We start from the raw sequence: 25,853 nt of genomic DNA, 5'->3' as shown, positions 1-25,853 counted from the left end.
TATATTTTAGAGACTTCTGATATAAAAATGGCCAATATATGTGCTATCTTGAGCAGCTAGTGTCATGGTGTTAAACTAAAGGCCAGCTATCGATTTAGTAGTTCTTATTAGTATGGCCTGGTGAGTTTTTCTTGCATTACTGAAACATCCTTGACCCTTAAAAGATTGGACTGACTTCCTCACATGTGCTTATTTACTTTATCTCTGTGGCATACTGCTACAATATTTTCCTGTATCCGATTCCTGTGCTAAAATGAAAGGTGTTAAAGGGAATGCCAGAAAAACACCTTTAGTACAGGTTATATTTTTAGTATGTGTTGCCAAGTTTGACAAGTGTACGTGAGGTTAGGATTCATATATTATTTTATTGTGTATGTTAAATCCTTCAAGACTCTTTGCAAATTAATTGATTTCACTTATAAATTGTCGAGTAGTTCTTGTTTTTTTGTTGTAAATGATTTCACCATCAGTGTATTTGGAGTATTCATTATTCCAATCTGTGAAAGTAACATCATGAATCTCTCCCAGCAACCAAGAACTGTTCGCTCATTTTTGCATTAAAGAGGCAATCCAAGCTAGTTTCATTTTATGAATACAGGATTGTAGCAGGACGTCTCCAGAGCTGAATCTCATTAATGTCAGCTCCGGGGACCCCTGCTTCCAGAGATACTTACCTCAATATATAAAGCCTAAAAGAGAGAAGGGGTATGGTAAAAACGTACAAAGGGTTTGGACAAGGTACGGGAGGGAAGCATACTACATACTACTGTACATGCGTCAAAGTCAAGGTCATGCTGTGAAGGTGGAGGGTGGCAGGCTGGTAGAAATGTGAGGAAGTACATCTTCATGGAAAGGGTGCAAGATCTGTGGAGTAGCTTCCCAACAGGGGGCTGCGAGCTAATACAGCAAGGAAATTAAAATATGTGTGAGATAGGTGATCCTAAATATGCAAGGAAGTCAAGGATGAAACAGGGTGTGAGGTTTTACAGTAGAAAGGAAAATAGGCAGATTAGAAAGTGTTCTTATCTGTCTCAAATTCTATGTTTCATTCCATATAAACCATATCAAAACAGTTGTATATAATACTATAAATATGATATGAAATTCATAAAACGTTTGGATTTAAAAATGTTAAATGTTCCTCTTTCGTATAGTTCCACAATCTTGGCCCGTAACAAATATATGAAGGGAATTTATATTACAAAGATTTTAAAGAAGATTACAGGATGGTGGAAAAAATGTTTCTGTGATGAATCAAATAAAGTATGTAAAAAATGATTAGCTCTTGGAAGCCAGAAGGTAATTGCATGAAATGGGTGATGTGTCAATGAAAAGAAAGTGCAAGGAGAAGTTGGTTTTCATGCATTGCTCTATTTTCAGGTGTTTTTGTGTCAAATGTAAGTGAGTTTCCTACACGTGATACAAATATTTAACCCGAAAAGTTTACACCACTTCATTTGCCAATTTCTTTTCCTTGCACAGGGAAATTTTATACATATCATTATAATCTAGAATATATTTATCAACATAAAGAACAATTTGCCACGATGTGCCATTTTTATCTCTATTAGAAAATGGTTGATGCCTAGACAGTACACCCCAGAAATTAACTCGACTTCTATCCTTACAAAATAAAGAAAGAAATGGGTGCGCAGAGAAATGATAATACTCACAAAATTACCCCCTGAAGAAGCTCTGATGAGTAGAAACGCGAGTCTGGTAATTTTGACGTCGCATATCGTGACGTCAAGAGCACAGCCTAGAGACGGCTCTAACAGAGTAAAGACACTGACTGGCACTGAGTTTGAATGATAATACTCACAAAATTACTCCCTGAAGAAGCTCTGAAGACTAAAAACGCACGTCTGGTAATTTTGACATCGCATATCGTGACGTCAAGAGCGCAGCCTAGAGACGGCTCTAACAGAGTAAAGACACTGACTGGCACTGAGTTTGAAGCAGGGAAACCTGGTTCAATTCCTGGTGTCGGCTCCTTGTGACCTTGGGCAAGTCACTTTATCTCCCTGTGCCTCAGTCACCAAAAACATAGATTGTAAACTCCATGGGGCAGGGACCTGTGCCTGCAAAATGTCTCTGTAAAGCGCTATGTAAAACTAGCAGTGCTATACAAGAACATGCTATTATTATTATTCAAAACTTAACAGGAAAAATTTTGATAGCTGACATCACATTAAGATTACTTTGTTTTGGCACTAATTTTATATTAGAGACACGGTGTCTCGACACTATATGTAGCCTTGGATTGTTTGGCTACAACCTTTCACACACTCAATGATTCACAGATATTTCCTCACTTACCTCCATTCCTGACACATTATTTTTTGACTGTCAAATATTTAGCAAGTACACCCTATGCTGATTTTACATTATTCCCTCCACTTATTAGAGATCTATCACAGCAATTAAGTTAGTGTTTTTAATTTAGGGCAGCATCCCACCCTTATTACACAGGATTATTTCCAGTGTCCCATTAGCACTGTAGGTCGTTGTGCTAACATATTTTTAATTGATGTTATGCTGCTAATGGTTTATTATTTAGTTCCTCCTTTCGTAATTTAAGTGCATTAACAGTAAGAATGGGATTATAGAACAAAAAGGGGAACCGGCGCCTTGAAAATCCAAATGGATTATAGTCCTGGAAATTCCAGATAGAAGGATGAATGTCCAAGGAGATAAACTGGCAATTCCTCAGTCTTTTAGGTGATCAGATATAGCTTCATCAGTGTGGGAATCACTTTTTGTGGGGTTTTTATCACTTGTTTGGGTGTTTGGGACGAAGGCACGCTTGAGGTTTGAGCTCTGAGACATCAGAGTCATTCAAACAGGAGACGAAGAGATTGCTTGCAGAGGTATCCTGCCCAGTAGCAACGGAGCATCTGGTGATGTCACATCGGGGACTTCCGTGGAGTAATCCCGCCTACCAGTGACCTAACATCCGGTGACGTCACTTCCGGTCGACGTGGCACGGAGTGAGGAATGAGGAGAGGTGCACCAGCTCATCCAAAAATCTGGGCGTTTTAAGACACACTTTCCATTGAGTATTGATTTTGGCCATCTTGTGAGTAGCACTCCGATTTTACTCCTCCGGATCGGCGTACCCTGAGTTCCTCATCCATCCATTTTATATTATATAGTTGTATTAAACTAACTTTTTTATTTCAGCCTTGCTTTTGTGTATTTGTGGTCAGTCTTGTGTAGTGTTGTATTGTTCTGTTTGTCTTATGTTTTGTCATTTGTGAGTTAGCTGTGTTGCACTATAATTCTCTTTTTTTCATTTCATATCGCTTCTGTGGCAGGACGGCCTGTAGCCGAGGTCAGGGAACAGTCCACACGTGTAGTCTCAGGATAAATGAAAACGTTCAGTGGCTTTATTTCTCCACAGCAACATAACATGTGGGTACACTGTCCCTTTAAGCAAATAAATCCTGCTCCACGTTGGGAGAAAACTGACTAACACAGCAGTCCTAGCTAGCAGGCTGGCTGGCTAAACCATACCCAAACCGTAAGAGTCTTTTTAAGCAGTCATGCAAACAAATGAAAGAAATCTTACTTTGGCTGCAGTAAGTAGTGTGCTGTATCCTTCTGGCTAGCAGCACATCTATCCATGTGCTCTCATCTGAGACAGGCAGCTACTGCTGGTAACAAGATCCTTATCTACCTTGCTGGCTCTCAGGTGTCAGCTTACATCATGATTAGCTAGCTTCCACCTGAGTTAACCCTTATGAGTGCTGGATGAAACACACAGACATATGTTTCCCAGGCTTAACTGATAGGGGTTGACTTCACCCTGTCACATACCTCCCCTGTTTGTGTGTGGCTAGTGTCCCACACGGCTGAAGCCCGACCCTCCACTCCTTCTCTTGACAAAAAATCAGCATTTCCATGGTCTTTTCCAGGTCTATGCTGAATATCAAAAGAGAAGGGTTGGAGGGCCATATACCACCTGGTCAACCTTGGATTTGTGTCCTACATGGTGTTTAACCACTTAAAGGGCGCATGGTCAGTGACCAGGGTGAAGTGTACTCCGGCGACATAATGTCTCAAGGCCTCAATTGCCCATTTTACAGCGAGGCACTCCTTCTCAATAACGGAATACCTCACTTCCCTTGGGAACAGCTTCCGGCTGATGAACAGTATGGGGTGTTCAACACCATCAAATTGCTGAGACAGCACTGCTCCCAGTCCTACCTCTGGGGCATCCGTCTGGATGATGAAGGGCTCTTTAAAATCTGGGCTCCGAAGAGCGGGGCCCTCTGACAGGCACTTTTTTTAGCATGTCAAAGGCGTCTTGGCACTCCCAAGACCATTTAACTTGGGTTGGGGCACTCTTTTTTGTCAGATCTGTTAGGGGTGCAGATATTTCTGAAAAATTGGGGATAAACCGCCGGTAATACCCTGCTAACCCCAAAAGGGAGCGGACCTGTGTCTTTGTCTGTGGGGTGGGGACTTCCTTTATGTCGGCCACCTTGCTAGCTAGTGGCCTTACTATCCCTCCCCCAACGGCATAGCCCAAGTACTTTGTAGTGGATTTACCCAGGGCACATTTTTTGGGATTTGCAGTGAGCCCTGCTTCTCTTAAGGACGTTAGGACTGCCCTTAACCTTTTTATATGAAACTGCCAGTGTCTGCTATAGATGACAATGTCATCCAAGTAGGCCACGGCATATGCCCTATGGGGTCGTAGTACCTTGTCCATTAACCTTTGGAATGTGGCTGGAGCCCCATGTAACCCAAATGGCATAGTGACGAATTGGTATAACCCGAGAGGGGTGGCGAAGGCAGTTTTGCATTTGGATTCTTCCGCTAGAGGTATCTGCCAATATCCTTTCGTGAGATCTAGGGTAGAGATATACTCTGCTTTCCCAAGCGAGTCAAGCAATTCATCCACCGTAGGCATTGGATAAGCATCAAATCTGGATACAGCATTTACCTTTCGCAGATCCACGCAAAACCTCACCTTCCCATCTGGTTTAGGGACCAACACGATAGGGCTACACCATTCGCTGTGGGACTCCTCGATCACGCCCAATTCCAACATGTCTATTATCTCCCTCTCTACCAGGTCTTTTCGGCCCTCTGGCAATCTATAGGGACGGGACCGTACTTTTACGCCAGGTTCTGTCTCAATCCTATGGGACACTAAATTAGTCTGCCCTGGCAGCTCAGAAAAAACATCTGGGAAGTGGTCACATAATTCTAGTAGGTCTGACCTTTGTTCCGTTGTTAACTGCCCTCCCATGGGAACCTGATGGTCATTGTACGTACTACCCTTTGGAAGCTGCGGACCCAAATCCGTCTCTCCGTCCCGAGGGTGGATAAACAGCGATCTCATCGTTTTCCAGGGTTTCAGGAGGTTCACGTGGTAAATTTGTTTACCCTTCCTGGACCCTGGTTGAGAGATCTCATAGTTCACCTCCCCGATGCGGCGGAGAACTTGGAAAGGACCCTGCCACTTCGCAAGGAGTTTACTCTCTGATGTCTGTAGTAGTAGCATCACTTGGTCCCCAGGTTGGAAGACCCTCAAGCGAGCATTTTGGTTGTACTGCCTCTCTTGACGTTCTTGGGCAGATTTGAGGTTTTCCTTAGCAAACCGACCTATCATGTCTAGGCGGTTTCTAAGGTCTATGACATACTGAAGGGTATTCTTGGAGGGGGAAGGCTCCTCCTCCCAGGATTCCTTCAGTAGGTCGAGAATACCCCGAGGTTGGCGTCCATATAGGAGCTCAAACGGGGAGAAGCCTGTGGATGATTGGGGAACTTCTCGTACCGCAAACAACAGGAAAGGGAGAAGTTCATCCCAAGCTCGCTTTTCAGTGTCCACAAACTTCATAAGCATGGTTTTTAAAGTACGGTTAAACCTCTTTACCAATCCATCAGTCTGAGGATGGTAGACTGAGGTCCGGACGGATTTTACCTCCAATAACTTTAGGACATCCTGCATTAACTTTGCCATGAAATTTGTTCCCTGGTCAGTTAACATTACTTGGGGAAATCCTACCCTAGAGAACAGTTCTAAAAGCCTGTGAGCAACCTGTTTAGCAGTGGCTGATCTCAGAGGAAAGGCCTCATGATATCTGGTGGCATAATCTACCTCAACGAGTATAAATTTATGTCCCTTCGCAGAGGGTTCTAAAGGTCCGACCAGATCTACCCCAATTCTCTCGAATGGGACAGCTACCAAGGGCAGAGGAACCAAGGGAGCCGGCTTCTGTCCTTTTTGGCTAGTTAACTGGCATTCAGGACATGTCTCACATAGTTTCATGCTGTCACCATGTATGCCTGGCCAGTAAAACCGGGACGAGATGCGGTCCGTGGTTTTATCTCTGCCCAAATGACCACCCCATGGGAGAGTATGGGCTAGGGTGAACACCGTTTTAATCAACCCTTTAGGGACTAGCATCTGTCGAATGACCTCCCCTGTTTGTGTAACCTTATTCACACGATATAGAATGTCATTCAACAGTTCAAAATGTGGAAACACTTTTACACCCTGTTCATCCATTATCTTGTTGTTGACCTGTACCACTTTCTCATATTGTCTAGCCAGAGCTGGGTCCTCCCTCTGCCTCTGACGGAAGTCAGGAAGATCCAGGTCTGGCAAAATTCCCGTATCTATCTGTTCCCCACCCTGGTCATCCCCAGCCATGACCTGCAGTCCTTTGGGCTGACTAATGTTACCAAGAGTCCCAGCCTTTCTTAACCAGTCCTCTTTTTCCGCACGTCTCTGTTTACGTGTCTTTGGGACATGGTGTCTACGGGGGAAAATCTCTGGGGAAAAAGGGAACAAGTCCCCGTGGCTACCCTTTCAAAAGTGAGGAGAAATGCCTCTGGGTCTTCGTTTGGCTTAATTTTATGCAGCATCACCGGTGGGTTATTTGGAATCCCTGGTCTGCCTGGGGCTGGGCCTTCGGCCAGCAATTGGAGTAGCTTTTCCTCTCGCCGGGCCTGTCGCTCATCTTGCTGGGCCTGTCGCTCATCTTGCTGGGCCTGTCGCTCAGATTGCTGGGCCTGTTGCTCAGCTTGTTTCTCTGCTAGCTGGAGCTGTTGCTCAAGGAACTGAGAAAAAATTGTCTCCATTTTTTTTCCCCCGTCTGTGTGTGTGTGGCCCTTCAGATACAGGGCCCGTCCAACATCCCACTTCTGACACCACCTGTGGCAGGACGGCCTGTAGCCGAGGTCAGGGAACAGTCCACACGTGTAGTTTCAGGATAAATGAAAATGTTCAGTGGCTTTATTTCTCCACAGCAACATAACATGCGGGTACACTGTCCCTTTAAGCAAATAAATCCTGCTCCACGTTGGGAGAAAACTGACTAACACAGCAGTCCTAGCTAGCAGGCTGGCTGGCTAAACCATACCCAAACCGTAAGAGTCTTTTTAAGCAGTCATGCAAACAAATGAAAGAAATCTTACTTTGGCTGCAGTAAGTAGTGTGCTGTATCCTTCTGGCTAGCAGCACATCTATCCATGTGCTCTCATCTGAGACAGGCAGCTACTGCTGGTAACAAGATCCTTATCTACCTTGCTGGCTCTCAGGTGTCATCTTACATCATGATTAGCTAGCTTCCACCTGAGTTAACCCTTATGAGTGCTGGATGAAGCACTCAGACATATGTTTACCAGGCATAACTGATAGGGGTTGACTTCACCCTGTCACAGCTTCCCACACTGATGAAGCTATATCTGATCACCTAAAAGACTGAGGAATTGCCAGTTTATCTCCTTGGACATTCATCCTTCTATCTGGAATTTCCAGGACTATAATCCATTTGGACTTTCAAGGCGCCGGTACCCGTTTTTGTTCTATCGTTCCACCCTGATTGTGCTATCAGTTTCCACCAGGCAGCCCATTACTCCTACAAGGTTTTTGTTTCCTTAGTTAGGATTCACCCATTTATTGTCATTGTGTTAGCGCTATTCACATCAATCTTTTTTCTTCAGTAAGAATGGGATTACTTTTCCTTTGCCCTGATTCAAGTCAGGGTTAAGAAAAAGGCAAGGGATTATGGGGAAGGGAGTGTGGACAGTGATCGCTTCAAACCAAAGTCATCCCATATTCTATGCGAGTGGAAAAGGACTGGGTGATGAAGATACCCTTGTGGTCTAACTTTCTTAGGGAGCCAGAGAAGAACTGGCATATTATCTACATTTAAATTCTGCTTGTCCATTTTAATGCCTTCCTTAAAGGACCACTGTAAAAGAGGGCTTAATCTAGATGTGATATATTAGTGGTGAACATCTGGAAGGCCAGGATGCGCTCTTCATGAGAGAGAGTGTAACATGGTGGATCCCCTGTCAGATAGGCCTTGATTATAGTAGGTCTGGCTTTGCATGCACGCGCCCTCTTGATGTCACGAGCGCAATGTGCACGGGTGAACCCTGCACTGCAGGCATCAGGAGGCGTGGCCATGACATAACGAGAGCAGTTCACCCTCATTGGCTAAACTGCTCACGTGATGCGACCGTCGCTCGGGAAAATCAATTTCAGATGCCTGCTCAAAATTTATGGTGGGATTCGTGTAATAAGAACGTACCATGTCTGAGTTTGCTGCACCAATCAGTTTTACTTCGATTGTGTGTTTGTATTTGAGTCACAGTAAGTCTTGTACCATTACATAGTCCTCTCAATGGCATTAGGTTTCTAAGGAGCATGATAACGGCTCCTACTTTAAGTTTAAGCTCATTAGGAGGCATTCCGGTTGGAGTAAGACTGTTTAAGAGTTAATCTGGGAATGCAAGTTGATCAGCAGTATCATCACTCACAATTGTAACTATGATCCTGGTCCCAGTCTAGCGATTGCCACCCACTCATGAATCTGGAGTGGATGCTTTGGCCAAGGTTTCAGGGATAAACAAAAAAAAATCCAGGAATGCCATAGTGTAAAATCTTTTTAGGGCGACTGATTTATCATCAGGAAATACAACACTCAAAATTTTCTCCACTCGTCCTTTATCATGGGAAACCCTTTGCAATTATAACAGGAGTAGAAGATGGGTTATGAGCAGAAAATAATATAATGTCCATGCATATCACATGGCATCTGCATAAACGGACCATTTACAGTACATCTCTTTACCTCCAAAACTCCAGCCCAGTTAATATTTTACCATCTGACTTTGATCGCTATGCCCAGTAGTACAAATGTGAACTTTGATAGCTTCAGGGAAAAGCAGGCTATCCCCAACAATTTGAGGAGACCAAGAATTTAAGGAGAGCTATTTTAGAAGATCTTGAGAATCAGTATAAATATTGTACACTCCTGTTTATTTAAAGACCATGAAAGATGCAATAAAATGACTTTATGGCATTAGAGGTCTGTGGGCAGTGATTAAAACTGATGACTGAAACATACATTTTTGGAATACAGTTTTTAATACAGTAATTTATTTTTTGGAATTTTTTTTAATCCTTGTTTTCCTCTTCTTTTTTTTTTTTGCAGATTCAGAAGGCTGATCATGCCCCATGTTTGTATAGGAAATATATCCAGCTATAATGGATAATTAAGGTAATGTATGCGTTCCATCAATTGGCAATAACAATACTGTGCATGCGTTCCATACAGTTCTTACAGTACATACAGTTCACATACCAGAAGTACACGCATGTGCAGAAATTCAATGACCTGCATATTCATTCTATACAGGTTCCATAGAACAGGCATATGCAGTTTATTGGTAGTTCACTTTACATACAGTGTACATCGGGCATCCATTTCTTCTCGATTATTATTATTATGAATAATTAACAAATCACAATTATTTTACAGGTTAAACTATACAGACAGCCAGAAGAAGATTTGGTTGAAGTCGGTTGATGAAGATTGTATTATTATAAGAAGATTATTTCACAAAATCTTTGTTAAATAGTCATTTACACTAATAAAAAAAAGTCATAGTTTAAAAATACTTTTTAATCATCACAAGTTTTTTTTATGGGAAAAAGAGGTGTGTTACATGGAAATGAATGGGATATCAAATGAATGGGAACAGGGTGGGTTTCATTGCATTTAGATTAGACACACACTAGCAATGCCTGTCGTTACTGCAGAGTACTATGGCTGCCACCAAGCACAATTTTTGTGGCTGCAGGGCAGTTCTGGGGCCACAACATGCAAATAAATGCTGGGTATTAACACTTGGTTTCGCAAAGCACTGTAAACAGTAAGTCTTGCTACATCTGTAGTTGCTTAGGCGCCAAGTGACAATTTTTAACTCTAAGAATCAACTGTAGCTTAAGGTAATATCAATATTTATGGCACAAGTGTTATAAATGCTTGAAAATTGTTACGTACATACATCATTATTTTCATATTCGGATGTAGCCAACATTCTTGCAATCCCTGTCATGCTGCAGCGGGACATATACCAGTACAGCACGCCAGTGGGATAGGTGCCTATTGTTTTAAATTAACCCCCGCATGAGAAGGTGACGGGGCTATTATGCGATTTCCCCCATGGGAGTGTGCCATGGGTTACATACAATAACATTGGCTACGTCTGTACGTTTTATATTGAAACTCCATTTTTAACAAATAACGTAGATCATTGAGATAATGAGGATTAGGAGCCTATTTGAAATGAGAAGATTTGAAGTAATTTAAAAAAAAAACGTCTAGATAGACAACAATGAATAGATCTTAAATAGCTTTAAACCGCAGATCAGGAGAGTCTGAAAAGCTGCTGTTCCCTCCACCATCTCCCCTCTCTAAGATAGGGATTTACAAAGCTCCAGTAACGGTATTGGAACTTGATTGGTGTTAACTGCCTTTCAGGCCTTTGTTAATCCCCCTAAGTGCATAATGCTCAAGAAGGAAGGGGCCCGAGGAAAAGATTTAGTATTTTTTTTTATTTTTTTTAAAGATAACTTTATGTAAACATTTTCTGCATAGAGAAACAGGCAAAAAAAGTTTCTCATGAAGTTTCAGGGTCCAAATTTTATAAACGTGAAAATCTGGCATTTTTTAAAAATCTAATGTTCTTGCAAGGAGCTCTCCGTCGATGTATAACATGACTGGGTAGCAAAGCTGTTGTAGGCGATAAAGAGAAAAAGGGTGAAAAAAGGTTTTCCTGACATTTTTGGATCCAAATTTTGTAAATGGAACAATCTTGCAATTTTCCTGTCAGATACTTCCAAAGAGCTTCAAATCAATGTAAAACATGACCCTGTATCTAAAAGGGGGCAGAATATACCAAACACATTGTGACAGGTAGACATATTAATTGTACAGTTTAAAATGTATATACAGGTTTTCTTCACATTTTGGACAGGTCCATTTTGTTTCCAATTGTTCACATAAATGACTAATTGTTACATGTGGGGGCTGCAGTGGCAACCTCTCCCACACAGATACGCTGTACTTCCCTTATAGTTTTGTAACTTTCAAATATTCTTTCACTGCTTGAAATTCAGTCATCTATCCAACACGTTGAGGATAATCCAAGTAATGTATAATAATAAACATTACACAGTGATTCAAAGGGTGCATACATATACATTATTTTAAATCTCCTTATATACGTGAAAACGAGCGGTAACTCTCAATGTATTATTTCCTGCTAAAACATTTTATTAATAAATAAGGAGTGACGAAGGGGAATAGTTGCTTAAAATATAGAGGTTTGCCATGTCTGTACATTTTGCCTATTGATTAAATATGAGGGTTTAGTATAATTTTCCATATAGTTTTAACAATCATTTTTTCCTTATCAATATAATTTATACAGTACAGTATGTATTGGGGGGCCATTTTGGGGTCTTCACCTACAGTAGTGCTCAAACACACAAACCGCTAATGTTGAGTAACTGTTTAATGGCTCTATTCTCAAAGCTGAGAGTTTGCCGACCTATGCGGTCTGCTTGGAAACTCCATTGAACTCAATGGGGCTTCCAGGTTAGATCGCATGGATCGACAATCTTGGATTTTAGACAATCTGCCCCTAACAGTCCTATTCAGGAAGCTGCGATAGCACTGGTCTGGTTCTACTGCAGGGAAAGCCCCTTTGAAGTCACTTCAATTCACAATAATGGGCGTTTCAATGATGTAGTCCGCGATCTGCACTATCCCACTTTAATGAGTACCGCCACATAACATAATGTTAATAACACAAGTTCTATTCTTAGAAAATAAAAATGATGTGAGTGTAACAGGGACTTATCCCAGTTTAAATAAAAGCCTCTACTGGTCTAAGAAATCCAGCAGAGAGATGGTTAATTGCAGCTAGTCAATTAACCAGCTCCACCTGGTTAATCAGACCAGGGTAAAAACCTCCTGCTGGGAACAGACCCAGGAAGACTCTCTTGAGCACACAGGCAGGGCTATTTGCTGATAAGACACCAGACATATTTTCCTGGACACTGAGGCCCCAGGAACCTGCCAGAGGCTGGCCCTCAACAGGCACCCACCCAGACTCAGAGACTGCCACAAAGAGCCCCTGCTTACAGGTAACTCTTTAGAGTTCGGGTTGATAGGTGGGTAAGGGGCTTTCCCCCCCCCCCCAGCCTTGCAGATAGGGACTGGGGAAAGTGAGTCAGCCCTTATACAGGAATAGGTGTTTGTTTCTTTGTAGTATGTTTTGCTTTAAACTGCTGTTTAAAGTGACAGGCTAAATAAAGCCATGTTTAATTTCCCCCAAATCGGTCTCCCTTAGTATAGCTCTGCACAGGTCTCATACAATGAGTATAATTTGAAATAAAATAGCTCTTGGTCAATGTTTTAAGATATTATTGCTACAAAATTTTCTAGGAATTTGAGGATTTTGCATTGTCAGCAAAAATGTACCAGTAAACCGTGAAACTGATCATCCCCTTTAAAGATATATTCTAACATCAGAATATTTTGATGTATGTTCGCTAACAGAGGGTATGGCTCCTTTATTGCAGTGAAGGGAGCCTTCTTTAAACCTCTGCTTACCTTTTTTCTTTAGTATATAACATATTTCTATTACAATTGAATACAAAACGCTCCAATGGATTTTTATTCTGACAATCCTATCTTGTGTTTGCTTTTCCTCATTCAAAGGAAGAGCTACATGGATTGAAAGAAAGCATTAATCCCTACTTATGAATAATAAAACAATACTGGAGAGGTCTGAACAAGGGTCCTTTGCTTACTGATTTAAGCGGCTGCACTCTCCTGTTCACTGTGAATAACTGATATTTTTACAATTTGACCGTTGCTCATCTGTGATAAATGGCATGCACACTAAAAGCATTGCTTTGAATTTGTTTTCAGAACATAGTGAAACATAATTAAATCATGTGTTCCTGATTACCAGTGTGCTACCTCCCATATTGTTTATTATTAAAGTTACTGTCTGGTCTGTTTTGTCAATTAACACTTGTCTTTGTTGTGTGTTTTGGTTCATAAAGCCCATCAAGGTTAATTATCACCTTTTCTATTCTTGACTTAAAGTTCAAGTCCTTCCTAGGACCAACATTAGTCAATAGAAGTGACATACATAAGGGTTAAATTCTTGGTGCTTGGCATTTCTTTGTATACAAAAATTAGACACTGACTATGCATATTTCTGAGTACTCTTTAGTACACAACAAAAGACAGGGGTGCCCAATGCTACATCGAATTGACAAAACATATATGGGAATAAGTATAAAGTTTAAATACTTCAATAATAATAGTAATTACTTGGTTATTTACAGCTGCGGCCGTCTTTATCCTAATGCGGCCGTAGCGGCGCAACTCTGATAACCGCGGGCAGATGCAGTATATATTTTTTTTTCCCGGAATATGTTCCGGTATTTTAGCGCTCGTAATATTAGCATATTCTTAGCGCTGTCTGCAATACTGCAAAACTGTCTAAAAACTCATGTGGGTGTTCGCGAGCTGTTGTCTTCAAAGTCTAATACTGTAGCAGTTCAACCTACGTCAGTACATAGTCTGCATATGCGCGCGCAGTAATTGTAAATTTGCATATTTATACATGCATGTCTCATTTGAACATTGTTGAAATGCATAGGCGTGTACTGTAACAGTATCACATTTCGGCGTATATAGCGCTCTTCCCTCGCTCGCCCCCGCACTCACACACACAGGATAATGTACTGCACTGCAGTATTTCAACTTCTTTATCTACAGTACACCTCTCCCACGCCATTCCTTTAAACGGGTGGCTTTCTGGTTTCAATCACATTCCTGCGTGTATAACGTTCAGTTTTGATTTACTGTATTCTTCTTTGTTGATTATTAATGCTCATTGGGGCAAAAAAAGTTAGAGTGACTGTAACAGGGGAGTTATCCCTGTTCAGGTAATGTGCCTCTAATCCAGCAGTGTGGTGGTTAACTGCTGGTAGTCAATTATCCAACACCACCTGCCTGATTAGCTTCTTAGAAAAGCCTGTCTTTTGAGACAGGAAGTGAGATTGTCCCTGACTCTCACAATTTGTGAGACTGACATGGGGACAGACGTCTTGAGTCTACCAGAAGAGGCTGCTTGCAAGACACAGGGGAAACTTCTAAACCTGAATGCTGACAAAACCCTGCGAAAAAGGTAGCAACCAGGAACAGAGAAGATTTTCCCTCCAAACCACCAGGAACAGATAAGACTTTCATTTATAAGACTTTTTATATCTGCTCATTTCATGATATATGTTTGGGGCTGGGAGACATGCTTATCTAAAGGGAGTTGTGGACTGCATATTATTTCCCTAGAAATACTCCCAAGTGAATAGAAGCTTTGCTTACCCCTTGTTTGGATGGTTTCCTGATGTTAAGGAAACAGGCACAAGAAAAGCCTTATTTAATTTCACCATAACCAGTCTCCCTTGCATACCTCTGTGAGCGTCCGCCTACATATAGTCGTCAGAAGTGGGACGAGAGGTGGTCTTTGAAGTTGAAGGGACCCGGAGATAGATTGCCTGTGAATCTTTTTTGTGCTTTTTGCCTACAAACAGCCTGACCAAAGGAACTCATGGAGCAGAGAAAGAGTTAAAGAGATACACACCCAGGCAGGAAATCTACACTGCACTGAAACCTACAAAACCACAGATGGACTCTTTTCCCCAATCCCAAGAGGAGAGAGAGAGAGACTGCTGAAGCAGGTAAACCTTATTTGCAATAACACAATAAAGTGTACTATGGTCATTGAAATAGGGGGTTTGCCTTCCAGCCATAGTCAGGGTTCAAGAAGTGAGTTAGCCCTTAAAAGGGATAGGTGTTTGTTGTTTTCAAATGTTTAGCTGAAGAAGTGAATACAGATGGTAACCCACGAGCGGTACTGATTCTGCAAGTAAAGGCTGCCATACCGCATAGGACTACCAGTTGTGAATGGAGTATATGCAGAAAAATGTGAAAATTGATGCAAGACTGTGCTGAAGCAGGGGAATTTTCAGTAAACAAGTGCTGAGGGTAAAATTGCCTACTAAAAAAAAGGAATTGCTGAGCTGTGTAAAAGTATCCCAAAGTGTGACGAGTGAATGTCATAATAGTTGAGACTGAACTCAAGCAGAAAATCACATTATTTGGCTGAAGCAGAGAGATTGCACCTAGCAAGTAAATGGTGTAAAGCAAATAGTCTTTTTTACCTAGCAACTGCACATCCTGTATACCTGATGGGAGAAAATGCGTGCATAGCACTGCTGATATTGTAAAACTTACCCAAGAAAGAAAAAGTCTACAGAGATGCCTGTGAGAGCTACGACCTCTACAAGCAAAATATGCCCACCTGTAGGACTACCACTATTGGGGCTTCTAGCAAATACAGTGTCAACAGCTGCAATGGCGCCTCCTGAGGTCAGGAAGAAAATTACACCTGATAGCCTAAAAATGGAGGACAAGATGCAGCGTTCCTGTAATGAACCCTACCCAACTGAAGAGTGGCCCTTCCAGTCCAATAAAGAGGGAGACATCTCTTACGGGGAACCCGAACTGAGTCATACCCACAAAACACCCCAGAAATGGTGGGGGTGCCTGAACTCGGTACGAACCGAAAAGACCGCTCCCTATGATGACGAATATGATCAGCAAGAGAAAGAGCGGGAGCAGTGGATCACCGAATATTTCCGTCAGCTATTACAGTTGCAAGAAAAGCCGGGTGGATCCAGTGACGCTGCTAAAATTTCAAATGAAGATGGAGACCCCAGTATCCCTGAAGGGACGGTGTCATCCAAAACAAAAAGGTGAAAAAGAAAAAGAAAAGCGGTTCTTCACTTACCGTGGAAGGAACAGACACGTCCGCAGATCCTGTGGAGAAAAAGGGGGACCGAGATGCCCTGCAGCCTAGAGAAAATGGAGCATTCGTCCCGCGGATAACCGAATATCCAGAGGGCCCAAGGCAGAAGTCGTGTACCCCAAAGAAGTGTCTGTCCGGTGCCAACAGTGAGGAACCCTCAACCAATCATCCCAGGGAAGCGGAGCCGGAACCAGTGAGTGACGATCCCTTGACTAGCCCTGAAGACGCCCTGAAAATTGCCAGGCGTGACTGTGATCGGCTCAGGGAAAATAATATGAAGCTACAGAAAGATGTGCTCACAATGTACTCTTTGGCCAGGACAGAATTGGACCATCTCAAGACTGAGCTAGATACTACAAACGCTACTATTTCCGCCATGGATGAAAAGCAAAGTCAATCTGATAAAATGATGACTAAGCTGAAGCGGAAGTATGAGGAGGCACTAAAGCAGATGACAGTCTTTCAGCAAGAGGTTCACACTCTTTGCGTAAAGCTGAATGCCTCACAACAGGAGGTCAACAATGTCCGGACAGAGGTGGACGTATCTCAGAAAGAGGTTCAGACACTCCGCAGTGCATTGGATACCTCACATCATGAGACCAACAGCTGCCGCACAGACCTGGAAGTTTCCAGAAAGGAACTACACAGTCTCACTGAGGAGCTGGACATTTCTAAAGAAACGATTGACAATCTTAATACAGATCTCCAAGTCTCCCAGAAGGAGCTTCAGACCCTAAACCTAGAGAAGGAAGTCTCACGCCAGGAGATTGTCATTCTCAAAGCAGATGTGCATAAATGGAAGGAGGACTGCAAGGAGGCCCTGAATAGTACAGAGACTGAAAAAGGAGAAAATTTAAGATTAAAAAGAGAAAACTTAAAACTGGAAGAAGAAAATTTTCATTTGACAGACGAAGTCAAGGAAAAGAATGAAAAGCTGCACGAGCTTAAGGAAGTAAATAGACTGTTGGAAGGTGAGAAGTTTGAAGCAGAGCACCGACTGCAGAACCAACTGCAAGGTCTGCGTACGCACCTCCAGATTTCCGAGGAGAAGCAGCGAACTCTGCAGGAAGCCAATCTGCAGGCTGTTAAAGAAATACAAGTGCTGCAGAACCGTCTGATTACCCAGTATGTCCCCGCAAAGCAGCATGAGAAACTGAAGGCTACCCTGAGCATCACCAAAGCTTCGCTAAAGGCCAAGCTTAGAACCCAGGTGACTCGGCACAAAAGGGAGCACAAGAAGGTCCAGAAACTGAAACAAGTAACTGTGGCCCAAGCAAAGAAGTTCATAGTGCTTCACAATGCAGTGAAAATGTGGAAGCAAGCTCAGAAAAAACAAAGTGTACAGATAAATTCCCTGAGAAGAGACTACGCACTCAATAAACAGGGATCTCTCGCGGATGAGATGACAGTTCTACAAGGACAAGTATTGACCCTGACTAAGCATCAGTATCCCACAGCCACAAAATCCCATGAAGACAAGGGTGCAGTGAGAGCTGGGAATACCGCTCGTCTGAAAAACAAGGTTGCAAAATTTGAACCACCTAAACGAGCACTAGCAAAACCTTCAGCCACCCAACAGGCAATAAAAAAGGTACACGTGCTGAATCAAAACCAGAATAATCCTTAGCTGATGAAGCTGAAAAGATGGGACATTCTCTGGAAGTGGATATGGATTTGCAATTTAATCTCAAAGAGGCTGAACTAGCAACTCCATTATGTGGAAAAAGTGCAGAGAGACAGCTTCAAGAGCGGAAAACTCAAAGGGCTGTTTTTAAACGCTCTGCAACTGCTGCCATACAGTCTACCGGCAATAAAACGAGCACCCAACGCGAGGGAAATCTCATGACCGCACACGTATCAAAAAGACTATACTTAGAAAAAGTCCTCCTCAAGCGACTGAGGAGTGCAGATCTCAAGCACCTTCGGGAGGAGACACGAATGAACTGGTGAAAGGGCTCCGATCCCAGCGCGACTGAGGGTTCTCTTCCTCCATCCACTCTCATACAAGTCACAGAGATATCTAGAATGAGAGTGGAAGGATGGGCTTTGGCCGTGGCAGGCCCGAGCTTCCTACAAACAGGGGAGGTATGTAACAGGGGAGTTATCCCTGTTCAGGTAATGTGCCTCTAATCTAGCAGTGTGGTGGTTAACTGCTGGTAGTCAATTATCCAACACCACCTGCCTGATTAGCTTCTTAGAAAAGCCTGTCTTTTGAGACAGGAAGTGAGATTGTCCCTGACTCTCACAACTTGTGAGACTGACATGGGGACAGACGTCTTGAGTCTACCAGAAGAGGATGCTTGCAAGACATAGGGGAAACTTCTAAACCTGAATGCTGACAAAACCCTGAGGAAAAGGTAGCAACCAGGAACAGAGAAGATTTTCCCTCCAAACCACCAGGAACAGATAAGACTTTCATTTATAAGACATTTTATATCTGCTCATTTCATGATATATGTTTGGGGCTGGGAAACATGCTTATCTAAAGGGAGTTGTGGACTGCATAGTATTTCCCTAAAAATACTCCCAAGTGAATAGAAGCTTTGCTTACCCCTTGCTTGGATGGTTTCCTGATGTTAAGGAAACAGGCGCAATAAAAGCCTTATTTTATTTCACCATAACCAGTCTCCCTTGCATACCTCTGAGCGTCCGCCTACAGTGGCCAAAAATAAATAAATATTTTATTATTCCTATTGTTGGCTTTGAGTCACCTCTCTGCGCTTGTGTGTAATCCTCTTTGGGAAGGGAGCTGTAGTTGATTTTTACTGCGCATGCGTTAATTGCTTGCGAAGTTAAAGAGTGACCAAAAAAAATTAATATTTTGTTTTCTCGTCATTTGTTATTATTATTATTTTCTCAACATGAATGAACATGTTCCTGCCTCAACCATCTTGACATTGAATATCGTAATCTGTGCTGTAGCTTTTGACCGCGACACTGTGCGTTTGACTGCACATGATTGATTTGTGTGATTTTTATGTATTTGGGGGTGTGGGGATCAAATTATTATGATGACCTGCCTGTTGAAAATATGTCATGTCTTTGAACTACAGTACAGCTAATCCTTCATGCATCTTTACCCCCCTCCCCCACGCACACACACGGCTCGCTCAAGGATTTTAACCTCTTATCGACACTTCTACTAAACCATTCATTAATTTTCCTGTTGTTGGCTTTGAGTCACCTTTCTGTAATCCTCTTTGGGAAGGGAGCTAGCTGATGATTACTGCACATGACTCACCCATACACCCCCCCAACCCTTTGAGGCTTTGTTTACGGTAATGCTTGTGATAATCCCTTCTCGAATTTGATATATAAATCTGATTTGCACAGCACTGTTAAATTGAGTTAAAAAAACCATAATCTGATTCATATTTTTGATGCAGTAAGTTACCAATTTTTGTCATTCTTTCTTTTTCTTTGGTGTAGTGGGGGTGGGGTGTCAATGATTATGATTATCATGAATGTAAAGAAATATTTATTTTATTTTATCCGGAACAAAAAATACAAATATACAAATAAACATGAATAATACAAAATGCAGTCTTCATTCAGTTCTTCTGTCAGTTGAAAATTGAGGGCTGGTGGCTAATCATGAATAATGCTATTATAATATTGATAATAATATTAATTAATAATATATAATAATAGTAATATAAAAATTTCCGTCTTTATCTTCTTCCTCATTCTGTGTAGTTCATTGAGAGGGGAGGTTTTGTGTAAATCATGACTGCACTTTAGATACACTTTACTGTACACACAGTTCACACAATGTACACATGATACCCCCCCTCCCCCTTTCCATCCTTTTTTTCTCTGAAAATACAAGAAAAGAAAAAATTAGTGCAGTTAGGTGCATATTATGGCATTGTGTACTGTATAGCTACTCCATATTGGACTACAGTATGCAGTTAGTACTGTCAAACTAGTCTATACTGGAACTACTGTATACTGTAACTACTGTTAAATACTTTGTAACCAGATGGTTAGTGCTGCTCTCTAAGGAAAAAAAAATCTGTGTCATACTTACCTGTATCATACAGTACTGTACTTGGTGTGCCTGTACTTACAATACTACTGTACAGTACTATACCATACTACCTTCCTGATGCTTGCCCATTACGCTCGATCACAATGGGCAACACAGTCACAATATGGTCACCATCTGGGAACTCATTTGTGATGTATTCCACAATCACAGGCACAATTTGCTCTTGGAAAAAAGCTGTATTCATGATTCCTATAAAAAGAAAAGAAAAGTGCTCAAAAAACTGCACACCAGTACAGTACATTGCATGAGGCAAAAGCGTGTGACTTATTTTACCTTCAAAGATGACAATGCATCCTGGTCCATGCCTAGAGATGGCACCCCACACATGCATCTTCACTGGGTGTTTTGGACGCGGCTTCATAGATATGCAACCTTTTTTGTGGAATGCAAAGGTGGCAAATCTCTCCAGCGATACAGTAGACTCGTCAGTGAAGATGCAATCCTGGAAAGTTTCTCCACTGTCGATCCATGCCTGGGCCTGGACCACTCTCTTGATCTTGTTAACGTCCCTTATCATAGGGTACGCTCTGTAATGACAAGGAATAATTTTATAGGTACAGTACAGTTTCTTAAACAACACTTTAACCTTCTATACTGTCCAGTATTAACCTCACACGTCCATATTTCCATCCAATTCTGCGTCTCATCTTCTTTATGCTGGTCTCGGATACAGTGAGATTGTGATTTTGCTGCAGAGTGTATTGGACCCTTAAGGCACTCTTCTCATCATTCTCTTCACTTATTTTGTCGACCAGAAGAGTTGTCTCCCTACAGTGTACAGAAAAACAACAATCCGGTAAGTTACAGTGCAGTAGGCCACAAGTACAGCACATCATTTACAGTAAACAATAATAGATGCAGCAATATATACAATAATAGATATACTATATTATATAGTAATATAAATAAACAGAAATAACCATAATGTTAGATAGATCTATACTATATAGTTATATTTATATGCAGCAATATAAACAATAATAGATAGATATACTATATTATATAGTAATATAAATAAACAGAAATAACCATAATGTTAGATAGATCTATACTATACAGTATAGTTATATTTATATGCAGCAATATAAACAATAATAGATATACTATATTATATAGTAATATAAATATACTTACGTGTTAGTTACCGTTGGTGTCCTCGTGCATTGTTTGGTCTTTCCGTGTGCATGATAGCACACGGTGGTTGATGGCACAACGAGGCCAGAAGCAGCTAAACAGCGTTGGATATCTGCAATTCGTTGTCCGCTTGTGTACATCTTCTTAATTCTCATGCTGAGATCCTTTGAAATCTTTTTAACAGGCATTGCTGCGAGTAGAAATAAATACAAGCACAAAAATGTATATTCGATGTTTAGTCTGTGTATTCAATGTGCAGTGAATCCTCAAAATAGATGGTGTATTTATACGTTAATGATTCAGAGAGTACGCCCACTTTTAACACCTGTACCTCGTCGCCATGCATTAAAGGTTACACAATTTGCATAGCCCACCACTCGATGATCTGTATCTGAACTTGCCCTTGTCCAGATACTGCATTGTGCCATCTGCTTCCATGGATCAACCCCGATTCTAAGGACGCAGGAACCCACTCGCCTCTGCCGGGCCTGTCACGCAGAAAAAGCGAAAGGCAGGAGCCATTTCCAAGCCATGGCCAAAGCGAAAGGCTAAGGCTAATAAAGAAAACCTTCTTCTGACCTCAAAGGCTAAGGGTTTTAATACACGTAAGCCTTATTATGTCAAGAAGAAATTCGGTGATGTACACTCAAGGCAAAAAAAATGGCAGCCAACCCATCGAACCCGCAGGCCACTTCCTCGATTACACTTCGACAACTCTGCGCTGCTCTGCCGGAAATCCACAGCCCATCTTCTCCACTACTCGTCCACGACGCTGCTGCTGCTCTCCCGGAAACCCACAGCCCATCTTCTCCACTACTCTTTGACGACGCTGCCGCAGGTCTCCCGGAAATCCACATGTCACTTTCTCCATTACGCTTAGACGACTCTGCCGCTTCTCTCCCGGAAATCCACAGGTCACTTTCTCCATCCCTCTTAGACGACGCTGCCGCTTCTCTCCAGGGAACCCCCATCTCATCCTCCGTAGCACCCATCCACCCAGATGTCCACAGCACCCCATGCACAAGATCCAGCTCATTAGACCGCATGCTGAATGGGTTAAGTGTCGATATCCCCGGGAACTCTACTATGCTGGTAAAGATAGATCTTCTTTTAGAGACCATGCTAAATATGGATCAACGGATGGAGAAGATGGATCAACGGATGGAGAAGATAGAGACTGACATAGCGGGGATACATAATTTGCTCGGAGTTCATGCCCCTGTATCTCTGACGTCGGAGCAGAAGGGTGGCATGGATGGAATGAATGGGACCTTCAACCTTCCATCACCAAGCGCACCCCCTCCACCAGAAGAATGTGAACATGTATGCCGTTGACGAGGATGACAGGACAACCCCGTCAAGACCACGGCAGGAGACAACACGGCGACCAAGACAGGAGGAAATCATCCTCCCAGACAACCTACCCTCGCCCGCCGCCACAATCACACCCGCTCCCAGAAGAACACCCGCTCCCAGAATTCAACCCACATACGCTTGCATCAATACGGTGCCCGACATCATCCTGCGCGAGCTGCCCAATCCAATCAGGGAGAAGTATAGGGTGATGAGTGCTGGTTTACCCCAGAAGTATGCCATGTTAATTTTCAAGAACCACATGTCCTACTTGGTGTACTGCGTGTGGGCCAACAATGTAAACTACGAAGGAAATCGCGAAAAAAGGGCGCTTCCTGAAAATTTAAGAAGGACTATTGTGGAGGAATTGCGGCGCTATTTTTCAATTACAGATCCTGAAATTAAAATCGTGAGAGACTCCATTAATGGCATTTTGCGTCATATAAGGCAATAAAAGAAATTTTTGATTTGTTTTAAATTGTTCCATTGTCTCCTTTCATACTGTAACAAAATACAGTTTTCTAGAACATACAGTACAGTACTGTCCAGGCATACTGTACTGTATACTGTAGGTATGCTCAGTACTGTACATCACAAGAGTATTAAAACAATACATGCTGTACGGGTAGTAGAATACACATATATACTGGAATACATATAGAATACAGCAGCGGCAGCTCTTATTCGAGCAAATGCCGCTGGCTGTATGAGGCTGGGAAGCGGGTAGCCGCGGCGCGTGGCGGCGCACTGTGACGTCACGGTCACAAGCGCGCCCGGCTTCCCCGTCTTCCCCGGCTTCCCTAGGCTTCCCCGACACCCCTGGAGTTCAAATCTAGGTAAGCGGGGGTGCGGGGAAGCAGAGGGGCAGAGTAGAAGCCGGGTTCGGGGTGTCTTTGGGGGGGTAATTGCGCGCGATGTGGAGGGGGGGTGCGTGGGGGAAACGCGGCGGCGCGCGTTTCTGACTGGCGGCAGCTGGGGTAGATCCCGGCATGCCGCCGGCATTTACTTTAATAAAGTATGTCGCTACTGTAAATGTATACTTTTTATTTTTCGGGTTTATTATACAGTATATATATATAAAAAAGTACTGTATACGGTCTGAAAACAGCATACTGTTTCAGGTTTTCTATGAAGCTCTCAGTTACAGTATTCTATCCTAATCAATAGCAACAGCCACTAAAGTTTTGACTCCGGTACGTGTTTTTTTAAATCCGATTCAGCAATGTGCAGGCATTGTTACACAAAGCGATATTATCCATCGAAATCCCTCCATGTGCCGTTTTCCGCATGAGATGACAAAGTTTTATTTTCTGAGGAAAAACATGTAGCCATGTGTAAGAATGGTGTACATCTCTTTCTCATGCTGGCAGTAAGCCTGGTAAGTATGCAGGGTTGCCAGCAACAATCATGGAGGTTTGCCCTCAAACCCTGGTGAGGTGTTATATGTAACAAAGGAAGTGACAACATGCTTTGTGTCCACTGTTAGTGACACAGAGGTGGGTCTGTTTCTGGAGGTTATATAAGACATAGCACTGCCAAAAGTTAGGAGTTTTAGTGGTGTTAACAAGGAGTTCTAGTAGTGTCTGCAGCAGTTCAAGGCTGTCAGAGTCAAGTGCAAGCTAACTACACATTGTGCCCAGGGACCTGGCACAGATGGTGATCTCCCTTAGGGGAGAGGTGAACCAACTCTATTAAGAGAGGAGGAACCTTCTGAAGGGGGGTACCTCAACAAGATGAGCGGCTCAGCACGACCACTATGAGGGGCAGTCTGCCTATGGAGATGACATTAAAGATGCCCTGGTTCAAAAGATCCCTTCTGTGTGAGAGTGAAGTTATTCCACAGAAGGATGCACCAAGAAGTAGTTCCCTATCAGATACTTCCCCTGCTGCCGCAGAGATCCTGATGGGGTGGAGGCGCTGTAACCGAATGTGAGTAGGACTCCAAGCACACTACCTCAGACGCCTGTCATGGTGATATTTCCCATACCAACCAAGCAGGAGACTCAGGAGTTCTGTTGCCAGCAGGTGCACCACACATCACACAGACATGTAATGGGGCCAGTAGACCACAGGGGCCAATGTGAGATTGAGTGGGGGCCCATAAAACCGTTACAAACAAAAGTAAAAGTTTTACTGTAATGGTCAGTCAGTCCCCTTAAGAAGTTCCCACAGTCAGTCCCACCAATAATTTTCTCGGGGGGCATCTCCTGTTCACATGCGCATGCGCCTATTGTCGATGTGATGACACGCATATGCGTTTCAAGAAGGTTCCAATGCGCATGCGCCTAGCTTTCCACCAATTGTTCAGTATCTACTGTAGAAGCTGCTCAGCCAATGATTTTGCTTACAGGAGAATCGCTTGACTGTGCATTGATATTGATATTTCAAAAACAGAATAAAATACGGCAACATTACTCACCATAGACTTTGCCAATCAGCTGGCGCCGAGCCACTACCAGTCCCGTATTCTCGATTATACACGTAGTTGACAGGTGTTAGCGGGACTACTACACCTGTAGTTGACAGCTGATGAGGCTGGAAATCGCTTTGGTACATGCAAGCTTGCTGGAATCTGTACGCGAAATCCGTCTCAGGCTGCATGTATCCGGGCGGGGACAGACAGCAAGGGTTGACGATCCCCAGGTTTTCACTGACGGTCAGACCGTTATTGGAAGCTGTCGCTGGCGCATTGCTTGCCAGCGACTGACATTTCTTAGTTGGTTTTAACATGACCTTTGCCTTTTGAAGTCTCCATGATCAAAGGTACGGGAAAAATCTGGTGCTACACACCAATACCCTCCAATAACACCGGGATCAATGCGAAAAAAACATGGATCGATACATAACTTTTTCCTTATTGCACGCTTCCACACATGAGCATTTGGTGAAAATTTGTAAAAGTCAGACTTTTTCGATAAAATACTGATACATTTGACCAACTGTTGCCATCTTATCATCTGTTGCATTAATCGCGGCCCATATTAAATAAGTGTATGTTATATCGGTGTAGACGGACGTTCACTGAGGTACACAATTGGAGTCGTTATAATGTGAAATTATAATAGGCTTTATTGTGCCTTTTCCTTTTCATCAGGAAATTATCCAAACA

General features: G+C 42.6%; 1 protein-coding gene across 6 annotated transcripts in view; it reads left to right on the top strand.

Moving 5' to 3' along the window:
- The window catches only part of EPHX2 (epoxide hydrolase 2), a 384,986-nt gene that overhangs the window by 241,287 nt on the left and 117,846 nt on the right, over positions 1 to 25,853 (top strand). For 3 of the 6 annotated variants that reach the window (XR_012801228.1, XR_012801227.1, XM_075598614.1), the window contains 2 exons: positions 9,462 to 9,527; positions 9,789 to 9,927. The exons of 1 other annotated variant lie outside the window; for it this stretch is intronic. Coding sequence is in view for 2 of the 5 variants with exons in the window: in XM_075598614.1 (XP_075454729.1) it covers positions 9,462 to 9,522 (61 nt within the window). In the remaining 3 variants the exon portion in view is untranslated. Of the gene's footprint in view, positions 1 to 1,154; positions 1,264 to 9,461; positions 9,528 to 9,788; positions 9,928 to 25,853 lie in introns of those variants that run through there. 2 more of the 6 variants (XM_075598612.1, XR_012801226.1) reach the window with 2 other exon arrangements.

This window comes from Ascaphus truei, chromosome 4 (genome assembly GCF_040206685.1).
Source record: "Ascaphus truei isolate aAscTru1 chromosome 4, aAscTru1.hap1, whole genome shotgun sequence".
Classification (NCBI taxonomy): Eukaryota; Metazoa; Chordata; class Amphibia; order Anura; family Ascaphidae; genus Ascaphus; species Ascaphus truei.
Note: the sequence above shows the minus strand (reverse complement) of the source record. Positions and strands in the feature narration are given on the sequence as shown.